We start from the raw sequence: 12,053 nt of genomic DNA on the forward strand, positions 1-12,053 counted from the left end.
TGGGAATACTCTTTTATAGTCATGGACAATAGTCATAAGTGAAGAAGTGGCTAGTAGGAATGTAAATTGAATAGCCCAAAGCTAATAGCTATTGGAATTTCAATTGGACCGACATTAAATTTACTGAATTACTTTTCAAAGAAATTCATTACAGCCACACAACAGTTGGTCACAACCGCTCCTCAACCTACAGTAATGTCAACATCAGTACTGGTGAAAAGGGGGTGAATGCCTTTATTGTACTGAATATAATATAGACTGAGAAACTCTTTGGTCTTAATAATGTAACTGCAACAAATTCTATCAAATGTACACATACTGTAAAAAATGTCTGAACCAAAACAGAAAAACAGTGTAAAATGCTACATTAAAAACAATATATCTTTGTAAGTTTAAATTTAAATGCTTAGTTTTATGACCAAAACTCTGTAGTTTTTATTGTGAGGTGCAAAACACAATACAGTGTAATATGATGATTAAGAGATGAACAATGAAATGTTCATCAAACACCACAACCTGAAGCGGGAAATTTGAACAATGGCACTAAAGGCCTTTTACTTGCTAAAAAGTATAAACAATCAATCAGACGTGGATCATACACTACAGTTTTTTTTTTAATAACATTTTGATCAAGATATTTGTGCTACAACTATGATACAGTAGGATACAGGCTTTATAGGGAGAACCGATTAACTGTATTATTGATATACCTTTTAAGTGATTTAGTGATTAGTGCATTTTATGTAATTTTATTGTAAAAAAAAAAAAATAGTAATAATAATTCCAAGTAAAACCTATGAATTAACAATAAAAAAAAATTGCAAGTGCAAGGGGATTTTAATTGAGTGCTTTACACATACTGCTTAAAACATTAATGAATTAAACATCATTTATTTTGAATACTAATTATTAATATATATAAATAATATTACTTTAAATTCAAATTAGTTCTGCATTCTACACCCAATCCAAATTCAGATCAAACACAGGAATTGAATTCCTGCTGGTTAGGGCACAGATTCAGTACTGCAGTTCCCCGACACAGATGCTCAACAACAGTCACATTGTGTGAGTATGAGCCACCATGTGGAGCTGTGGAAGCTGGATAGGTTATTGGGTCCAAGCAGATGATTGCCCAATTTTTGAAATGTGGCATCCAGCATTCATAACAGAGGAAATACCACAAGAGACTTTCATCTACCATCATACTGTGACAGAAGAGACTATTCAAATTTCATATTAATTTCACAGTATGCATAAATTAATAGAGCTGATGTAAGAATGTGAGTCTGAGGTTCCTTCTTGTGTTTGAATTGTGCCATTTATTTAACTTTTTCTTAAAGAAATAAATAGTTTTAAGGGATGACACATTAAATTGGACACAAATATCAGTAAAGACATTTTTAATATTTATAGTTCAAACAATTGCTAATCAGCATATCAGAATTATTTATGAAGGATCATATGACACTGAAGAATGGAGTAATGATGCTGAAAAATCAGCTTTGCATCACAAGAATAAATTGCATTTTAAATATTGAAATAGAGACCGAACATTTCTGTGTGATTTTGTTCCCTGCAGGAATTAGAAAACATGGAGGGGGAGGAGGGCCAAGCGAACCTTTCCACTTTAGCCTCCCCCAGCTCTCAGAACGACCCTGAGGTTTATATCCTGCCCCTGACGGAGGTCTCACTACATGTGTCCAAACAGCCCAGCAAGTCATGTAAGAACCCGTAAAGTTTTGGTGATTATTCAAAATTGCTCCTTTTGCGAATCATAAATCAATAATGTGTTGACTGATCTTTTCCATGTATAGAAAATGTAATGCAAGTGATTTGGAAGAAGTCCTGGTCATGTGATTTACGGTAGCAACCACAAGCTTTTAAAAAAAATGGAAACCATGATTTAAATTAGACTCACAGTCTATGCTAACAGTGGTGTTTATAGTTAATCGTGATGCACTGCAGACAGATTGCTGGTTATGTTTCTCATTAATAAACAATACTGAAAGTAAAGTGCCACACTACGTTGATATTGTCCCTCACATTATTAACTGCCTTGTGACAGGAAGAGTAAAGATATAGTACTGTGCCCATTCTGAACTGATGGTTCTGGAAAAAGAGCAGTGGCCTTGTTTATGTTCTCAACTGTAAAGAAGGGTGGAGAGCGAACGTCTCTGGAAGCAGAGCACACATCTGTCAGTTGCATAATGCACTGTGAGACCGGCCCAGAGGACTCTTGGCATAATGAATGCATGTTAACTGGAGAGAGGAAAGAGAGTTATTAATGCATGGAAGCACTGGAGAGCACAGATGGAAATTAAACCGTTTTTTTACAACATTACAACAGATATGAAACAGATGCGTCTGAAACCAAAATAACTGTAGATTTTCATCTCGTTAGAAGATATTGATTTGTTAGTGGTGCTTGCCAAGTGAAACCAACAATGGCTTGTGGACAAATTTTAAGTTGACGTTTTTGTAAAACACATTACGTTCAAAAGTTTGGGCTTTCCATGAGTTTCCATGAAATTATTAAATAATTTTCAACAATGATAATATTTCTTGAGCAGCAAATCAGCATATTAGAATGATTTCTGAAGAATCATGTGACACTGAAGACTGGAGTAATGATGCTGAAAATTCAGTTTAGCATGACAGGAATAAATTCCATGTATAATTATTTGAACGCATTAAAGCTACTTTATTTTTTTTTTTTTTCTTACGAATCCTAATGATTTTTTCCCCCTCAGAAATTCTGTGTGTATGTTTTAAATTTTTTATTGTTATCAAATCAAGGCATGAAACATTAATTTCATTTATCTTTTAATTACTGAAAATTAAGCAAACTTTTTGTTGGCAAACAAAGGGGATTTAACTATTAAATTTCAAACATGGAAGAAATGTTGTGTGATTAATCCTTAAAAAATAATGTTTGTTTCATTTTATTAGTAGTAGTAGGCCATGTACATTCTACTTAAAAATAGACTTCAAAACCAGACTTTTATTTTGACGGGTTGCCGTGAATACCTTTACTGTTCTGTGCATGTGATATAATGCTTTTGCTCAAATCAAATGGTCAAATGCTCATGAAGTGACTCTCAGAGCAGTTCTGGAGATGTTCTTCATGTGTTTTCGTCCTCATTTAGTCAGACGGCAGACGCTGAAATCACTACAAGCGTCATTCCGCACTAAACTGTGAATTCTGTTTTTATGAATGGATTCTGCGATTCCATCCGCATTTTCCGTATCGCGGAAAACATAGGGACCTACTATTATAGCATCACAATGTTTACTCTCACACTTGAACTGCTTCTGTTATTGAACACTCAAGTGATTATCTAATCCAGTGATTCCCAACCTTTTTCAGCTCGCGGCCCACACAACCAAACACATATGTTTGCGTGCAAAAAACTGCAAAAAAAAATAACTGACCCCACTATTGTTGGGTTAATAACTAAGTACTCAGAAGCTAGATTGTTAACTGTATTTATTGAATGAACTAGGGCTGTGCGATATGAAAAAAAAACAAAAAAACATATCGATTTCTTTTTTGCTATTTCGATTTTAATCACAATTTTGACACACACAGATATGCTTTACAGTCATAAATGCATTTAGGATGAATTTGAAACATATTTCCAAAAGAAAAACAATTAGAGCTTTATCAAAAAGTTTTAACATCTCTAGAACAGACATAAGTAAAAATAATCACTGTAGTAAAGGTGTAACAACATTTATAGACTTATGGCAAAAAAAAAAATATATATATATATAAATAAATCCCGGGTCCAGGGACTTTTTTTCTTTTTTGCCATGCATTGTTCATAGAGCTCATTCATTGTTGCGGTGCCTCAGATGTTGAAATAGATTTGTTATACATTATACCGTTTCACACGTTTGCAGTGTGTATAGCTTCAGTATGTGTGTGCGGTGCAGAAGCAGCAGAGAGCGCATTAAAATAATCCATGAGAGCGAATCGTGTCCCCTCTCGCTTAAACTGCGTCCTGTGCACTCACAACTCTCTCTATGCTCATGTGCTAGATATTAATTATTTTCGCACGTTTTTATTTCTAGCTTTTTACCGCGTGCAGTGTGAACGCTCTGATCCGTTAACATGGGCTCGGAAAAAAGGCGCATCTCACAGTGTGTGAACCTGGAGTTGGGCGTATGCCAAGTCTGTTCTGTTCTGGTGCTAGGCGCGTTGCATTCTGATTGGATCGGATAGCATACTACGTGAGGTCAGGGCCGCGGAAAATCGTGCTATAAAGCGATTTAGAAATCGTGCGCGCTCAAATTGTTATTTTATGACGATTTCTATTAATCACACATCCCTAGAATGAACTGGCAATAAACAGAAAATAACTCTGACTGGCACCGCTCAGCAAAACAGGAAAACCAGATCCAGGCAGAGCTCTGCAGCGGTAAGACAGTCAGTGGAACAAACAGTCAGGAGGAAACATGCTGACAGCATTTATGCATGTTTGAATTTGTTGTTCTGTAGCAAATGCAGCAAAAATATCTAAGATAAATTGGCTTTTTTTTTGTTATTTAATTATATATATGAAATATATTATTTCTTTTAATAGTAATTGGCGGCCCACCTGCAATACCATAGGTTGAAAACCACTGATCTAATCAATATAAAAGAGCCTAGAAGAATTCACCGTTAATACACACACTCCAGACGTGTTGCGTTCAACTCGAGCAGTGGTATAAAACAGTTTATTTATTCACCAAACGGACACAAGTTTACTTCAAGAATAAACAATGAGGCAAAGAGAAGTTTGAAGTTCAGTGTTTAAAAAAACGGAGCAAATGGAAAGAGCGATCTATATTATAGCTCTATAAATGAAGCATACAGACTTTATTAGAGCCACAGAAAGACAGACGTTTCGATGAAAATGCTCAATATACAATTCATTATGTACATTAACAACAGTACAGGCAAATATAATGTCATTTAATGGAAAACTATGTGAATGGTGCTCTGAGGCACGGCAGGATTTTCTGTCAGTTGCATTTAAATCCGAGTCTGAAGTTTCTTGCTCTGTTCAGGTGCAGCATCATTTGTTGCATCTCAGTTGGAACATTTAGGTCAGTAGTTTTTCATAATTTTGAGCATATTGTAACTGTAACAGTTCAAAGTGCCCAATTTTGTCTGTGTCCGAATGCCTTCATTTTAGTAACTCTCATGTGACATTTACTATGAAGAGAATAAGTGAACAAGTCCATCCTGATGACACTATTTGAACAAATGCATCTATATGAACAAAAATGACAGTGTGGATCTGAAAAACCTGATATCCTTGATGAAATCCATATTAAGTTATTTTCCAGCTAATTAGCACCTAGAAACCCAAAAAACCACAAACCAATGCAGAAAACCTTTGTGTTTCATAGCAACACCCTGGAAACCACTCAAATGCCTTGTTATAATGGCAGTGAGTTTTACACAGGCAAACAACATTAACATTTTCTTCAGGAATGATAAAAATCGACTGAATGTACTACATTTGATTTTACATCAAGTCAAATCTATTTCGCCTGCGTGGAAGTTGGCGGTGGATGAAGCAGTGCAAGTCAGGTTTTCTCCCTATGACTCATGTGCTCAGAGCATCAGGGGAGGGGCGGGGGGTAGACAGCGAGATGCTGGGTTGAAACACAGGCAGGGATTGGACAAGAGTTTTAGGTGTCAGCCAATAGCCCTCTGGATTGTTCGTCGCCCGTGGTTACCACCATGTGATTGGTCCAGGTGTTGAAGAGCGAGAGGGTAGCAAGAGAGTCCCTCGTGATATTGAGAAAGGCTCGGTCATGGTTGAACAGCTCCCTTTCCATCCTTACCCTTCTGTGTGTTATATTAATGCAAAGAGCTAGAAATGAACACTTGACTGAATGCAATGAAGTTAACCCCTACATATGAATGTCCCTGGTGGTCTTTCACTGCTAAACTACTGTACATTTACAGGTTTTCACTGACTGCAACATAAGTTTCATTCTGGAAGAGGTCGGATCACATTTATGGCCCTAAACATGCCTACTGTAGACATCTTTGTTGTTCTTATTCATGAAGCAGATACTTTTTTCAAAGCAGCTTACAAAGTGTTTAATGCAGGTTTCTCAACTCTGGCCCTCAAGGTCCGCTTTCCTGCAGAGTTTAAAGGCCGTGTTGCAGGGTAAATTTTTTTACGAATTTGTGCAATTTGCTTGATGGTCCATATAGCTAGCATGATGCCTTCTATTTCTAGATGACAAAGACAAAGTTTACCAGTACTACGACATTATGAAAAAGGTTACCGGTACTTATCTGAACTAACGTCATGATCACTGCCACTAGACATAAAGAAAACGTTGATTTTTCACTCGGTGCTACTCAATGACAGTAAAAAAAATAAATAAATAATAATAATATATATATATGTGTGTGTGTTTGTGTCGTTATTGTGCACTGCTGCTCGTAGACTAGCTCCAGTGCTCATTGCTGCGATGCTAAACGATAGCAACTCACCAGGACACTTCACCAACTCTCCACTCATTCTCTTCGGACCATGCATTTAATAAGCTTTGACGGACATCAGTTCTTGGTAATTCCTCATTTGCCCTCTCACGTCTGGCAGGTTCGAAATTACACTGCAGGTCATCATACATGTTGGCTCTTGCCACCTCTTCCTCATCCCAGTCAGTCGCTATACTAGACTGAGGCTACCTTTCCTCGACTTCTCCCCAACGTGACGTCATCGCCGAGTTGCATAAAAAAAACGTTAATACCAAAAACTTAAAAAATAGGTCTTTAAGACTATTTTTGAGACATTTTAAAAATAATATACATATCTTGAGTGATTTATGTACCCATTAATCGAAAGTGGTGGTTAACCTGCAACATGGCCTTTAACCTTAACTCACCTGTCTTTTTAGGGTTGGAGCTAAACTCCAGAAACTTCAGTTTAGATACCCTGGGAATTGAACCCACAATCATTACTAGTTCCATGCTCTACCATTTGTTGAGCTATTGGTTCAAATTCTATATCACTTTATATCATCATAATTGTATGCATCACAATATAAATTCAACATCAAAGGGAAATTGTGAAACGGTTTCTCGATTGTTTTCTAATCACGAATATTACGTTAATTCTTTGATTGAAAGATAAGGAACTTTTTAAATGACGTGCATGGATGAATTATTTCACAGTAACATTTATTTTGCAATATATTATTTTAGTTTATGTATTTTTTGTTTACATTTTATAAAAACCATGTGGTAATGTAAATACTTGTATTTTAAAGCAACACATTTGATTAGATTAAGTTCTCTTTTAGTTTTGAAATTGATGGACATAAAATGATTATAAATAAATGACAAGTCTGTCATCTATTCAAAAAACTGCTTTGCATTATATATTAATTTACCCTTGACCTAAAAACAAAAGACTCAGAACAGCAAAACTACGATCACTAAATTATTATTGGATGACAAGTAAGAATTGAAGCTGATAAAACAACACTCCTTCATAATAAATTCATCCTCATCTTGACTTGTTTGATACACATCGTTCTCTCTATTTTCACATAACTTTATGTTCTTTATCTCTCTCTTATATGTAAAGAATGTATTCCTTGTCTTCCTTCCTAATACATATAAAAGGTATAGTAAAATCTACCGGCTGACACATTTCTACCTTTGCATGGTAAATACGGTCATTCAGCAGAGCCCTGTTTACTTACCACGTTGGTTCTATACCAGAATCAACACAAATTACCAAATTTGATGTACAGTATATGCATTTTTTTTCATATAAAATAATTCATCTTGGCACTTTGGCACTTATCCATTAAAGTTGTGTTGATATATTAAGTAGAATATCTCTTCTAGTCAATGTGCAATCGCAGATCAGCCCGGGTTTTCTCGTGCAACTGGGCTGCATTTTAATGCAATTTTAACATGGCCTAGGGCTGCTCTGGGAATGCCAGGAGTGGGACAGGAATGCACAGCTCACAGATTCCACAGAAATCAAATAAAAGGCCAGTTCAAATCTGCTGAAGAAAAGAGAGATAGTTGTGTGTCAGAAATGGGAGGTGGGGGGGGGGGTCATTTCTGTGACAATCCTGGCTCTGAGCGGCAGAGAATGGGCCTTGTGTATGGACTGGAACTTTGGTACAAGGCGCTGCTGCCCTGCGGACAAAAGCCACAATATAACTGTGATGGGGAGTGTGAGGGGCTGGAATGAGAAGCTTCTGGAACACTGCAGAGGAGGAGAACAGTTTAGTGCATTAATACAGGGATGGGTCTGTGAGGCACATACACGCACACACACTGTGAGACCTGCTGGTAGTGCAGGAGGAGGTGTGTGGGGGGCTCGTGTTAATGACAGAGGTCTTTCTGCTGCTCACAGTCCTTTATTTGTTTACAATTGCCCCCATAGTCTTGCTGAGACAGACAGAGGAAAGGGGCAGAGAAGCGAGGTTTATTATGTGCTCATGGCATTACTTGTGTGAGCAGACGCATTTGGCATGGGCCGAGCAGCACTGCAGACATAGGTCCAGCTCCTGGTGGGACACTTGGCACTTTCAACACGGATCTCAGCCGGAGACGCTAGTTTTACTGGAGCTTTGAGTTGAGTTGGCTCCAGCTGAGAGTTCCAGTCGGGTGTATTATGGGAATGTTGTGGGACACCGTATCTATGCGCGAGGAAATGTGCTCCGTCGCTGGGAAGGAGGACAGACAGCGCTGCTTTCTAAGCTGTTCGAGGGCTTGGAGGGTTAAACCCCTGGCACATGAATATAGACATGGAGAAACGGAGACTTTCATTCCACTGCGTTGTTGGTCCTTCATCCTAAGGTTTCTTTCATTTGAATGTCGGTGTGCTAGTAGTCGAGGTGGCTTGAGTTAACCATGGTTCTCCCTGGATATTGCTCAGTCTTCCTAGATTTTTGGCTACTTTCAAACCGCGCATTGTGTGTTCAGTTCATCCATTTGTATGTCTCTGCCAACTCTGAATGTATGATTTCTCTCTGTTTCCCTCAGTTCAGCTGCTGAAGTCTACAGATCTCGGACGCCACAGCCTCCTCTACATAAAAGAAATGGGACAGGGCTGGTTTGGCAAGGTGAGTCCTTTTACAACCCAAACGATACATTGATGTGACCCTGAGAAAATAGCAGGGTTTTGAGTATGCTACTCAAGGGGTTGACATTGCACACAGTACAGTGTTCTTTTCATTTAATTATGAGCCACTGTTAAATGAACAGTTTGAGATAAATGGCACACTCTCTAAAATCTGTGCTGCCAGTTTCACAGGTGGCAGGTGTGAGCCATGCTAATGTGCAGTTTGGGCTGGCTTTCAGGTTTTGCTGGGGGAGGTGAATGTTGGACTCAGTACCACACAGGTGGTGGTTAAGGAGCTAAAGGCCAGTGCCAGTGTACAGGAGCAGATGCAGTTCCTGGAAGAGGTCCAGCCTTACCGGTACACACCTTTAGTCTTATCTCCCAATTTTTCTCTCCGCCTTATCTTATGTTTTCTAATGCTGAAGGCTGAACTACTGTATATTACATTTTTTATCAAAACATTACATTTGAGCCCCTTTCACACAGTGCGTTGATCCCGCAAAATTGCCAGAATGCCTTCTATGTGAACACAAACACGAATGGGGACATAGTAACATTGCCGGGATCAGTCCCAGAACAAGCCCTGTGTGAACAAAACTCAGGACCAATGCCATAAAGGTTGTGTCGTGGTGATGAAGCACTCTTTTGTTTTGAAGGCAGATCAACATTCCCAACGGGAAAAATATGTGCAAACTGGAATAAAGCATTGATCAGTGAGCTCCTCACTATCCACACTAAAGCTGAGATCATTCGCCAGCTTAGTGGAATGGTACGCGTCAGATTGCACGTCACATAGTTATGTCACACGGGATCTGTATGTGATGTGTGTGAACACGGGCGCAGATTCCGGAAAATCACTGGCATAATCGAATGATCCCAGGACACATTATCCATGTATTTTCTGGAATCTCTGTGTGAAATAGGCTTTGGTGGCACAAAATAAAACAACATTAACAATGGCTGTTATTTGGAATGTGTAACTCAATGGTTTCTCAATTGAGCAGTGTTTTGATTGTTTGAGTGTGTGAATCCCACAGGTTGCTCCAGCATTCAGCCCTCCTGCAGTGTCTGTCCCAGTGTTCAGATGTCACACCCTATCTGCTGGTTATGGAGCACTGCCCTCTAGTAAGCCTTGGTCCTCCAGCTGCTTCACGCAATGTACTCAGAACATACTCTGAGTTGGTTTGACTACCCTTTAGCTTCTTGACATGCCATTTTTAGAATATATCCATTATTAAACAATGCATTGAATTACACCTTAATTTTGTAAGTATCGTTTTGAGAGCAAGAAACTACAGACCACATGAGTGCAAGTGGTTCTGTGCTGTCCAGTTGACCCATCTTTAAGCCACGCCTTCAAAATTTTACTGAAGAATCCGAGCTAAGCAACTCCTGCCATAGAGTATAATCAGTCTTTTGTTCTTTTCTCATGTAAGTCTATGGAAAATGTATGTGTTTGATAGTCTTTAAATCCAAAATAATACAAAAACAATGTTTGTTGCCAGGTCACTAACAGTAGTGACACAAAAAACACAGAGAGGGTGCATGCAGTATTTTTCTTTTTTTTCATTTTCATCTTTATATAAATCTTGATAAATTCATCCTCTGTATAAAACAGTCACCCTCAATTCCAAAATGATGTTATGTTAATTACTTTACTATAACGTATCATATTTATTGATTTAAGGTATACTATAGGCAATAGTAATTATAGATTTCACAGTACCATAGGGAGGATGTTGTTAAAACGTTAAAAACTGTTCAGATCACCATCAAATTAGGCTTTTTTATCTGAGTGTGGCATAGGTGTTTATCTTTATTCTGATTTCACAATTTTAGCAGTTTTAATCATTTTATTGCAACATTTAACCATAAAAAATATAAAAAAAACATTGCTTCATTCCAAGACAGGAAAGGATAATATTCTCTTGATTTATACTTTATGAGCACATTTACTGAAAACATGCTGCTCACTTACATTATCTATTATTTCTGTAAAGCTGGTATTAGCATCCAAGGTGGGGGGGGGGGGACTTTATGATAACACAGATTAGTGTCTTGTGTTGCCTTTAAGAATGATGTTTACATTATACAGGGAGATGTTAAAGGATACCTTCGTAGCTGTCGGGCAGCAGACTCGGTGACCCCTGACCCTTTGATCCTTCAGCGGATGGCATGCGAGATTGCTTCTGGTCTTCTATACCTTCACAAACACAATTACATTCACAGGTGAGGATCCACTAACCTTTTGCCTTCTGCCTGCATATTTATTTTTCACCCGCTGCTCACTGGACGTCCAGCTCTGGTGTCTCCTGGCAACAATATCCTGGTGCTGCCTGAGTACATGTCACAGACTCCAGCATCAGTGATTTTGTTGCTGGGGGAAACCCCTTGCTCAACAAACATCATCAATTATTTGTAAGTCATGAAGAAAATGTGAGAAGACACTGCAGACTCCCTTTGTCACTCTGTCATGAAAGTTTGCCAATGACAGGAACTATAAATGATGCAAACATTGCTCCACTCTGTTCTTAGTGACCTGGCCCTAAGGAACTGCCTGTTGACCTCAGAGCTTGCTGTGAAAATTGGAGACTATGGCCTCAGCCACAGCAAGTACAAGGTTAGTCTGTGAATGCTTTTAGGATTGCAGCCATGCTTATCCTATTATTTTGACATTGTCTCATTATTTCTTCTTATTCAATATCGATAATGCATCTTTTCCCTCTGTTAGGATGACTATTATGTAACAGCAGATCAAATATGGGTTCCTCTACGCTGGATTGCCCCAGAACTTATTGATGAAGTCCATGGCAATCTCTTAGTAGTGGACCAAACCAAGGCCAGCAATGTCTGGTGAGAAATAAATCAGAGAAAAACACTATAGCAGAGGTTCTCTACCTTGAGGTCAAAGGAGATTTATCTTGTATTAAACTGTTACATTAAGGTATT

The 12,053-nt window shown here is 38.3% G+C and overlaps 1 protein-coding gene across 1 annotated transcript in view; it reads left to right on the forward strand.

The window, feature by feature from the left end:
* Positions 1–12,053, forward strand: part of LOC132149475 (serine/threonine-protein kinase LMTK2-like) — a 40,167-nt gene that overhangs the window by 21,643 nt on the left and 6,471 nt on the right. The window contains exons 3-9 of the mRNA XM_059558742.1: positions 1,583–1,724; positions 9,026–9,105; positions 9,344–9,462; positions 10,142–10,229; positions 11,200–11,333; positions 11,640–11,724; positions 11,836–11,957. Coding sequence (XP_059414725.1) covers positions 1,583–1,724; positions 9,026–9,105; positions 9,344–9,462; positions 10,142–10,229; positions 11,200–11,333; positions 11,640–11,724; positions 11,836–11,957 — 770 coding nt within the window. The remainder of the gene's footprint in view (positions 1–1,582; positions 1,725–9,025; positions 9,106–9,343; positions 9,463–10,141; positions 10,230–11,199; positions 11,334–11,639; positions 11,725–11,835; positions 11,958–12,053) is intronic.

The sequence above is a fragment of the Carassius carassius genome, chromosome 9, assembly GCF_963082965.1.
Source record: "Carassius carassius chromosome 9, fCarCar2.1, whole genome shotgun sequence".
Taxonomy (NCBI): Eukaryota; Metazoa; Chordata; class Actinopteri; order Cypriniformes; family Cyprinidae; genus Carassius; species Carassius carassius.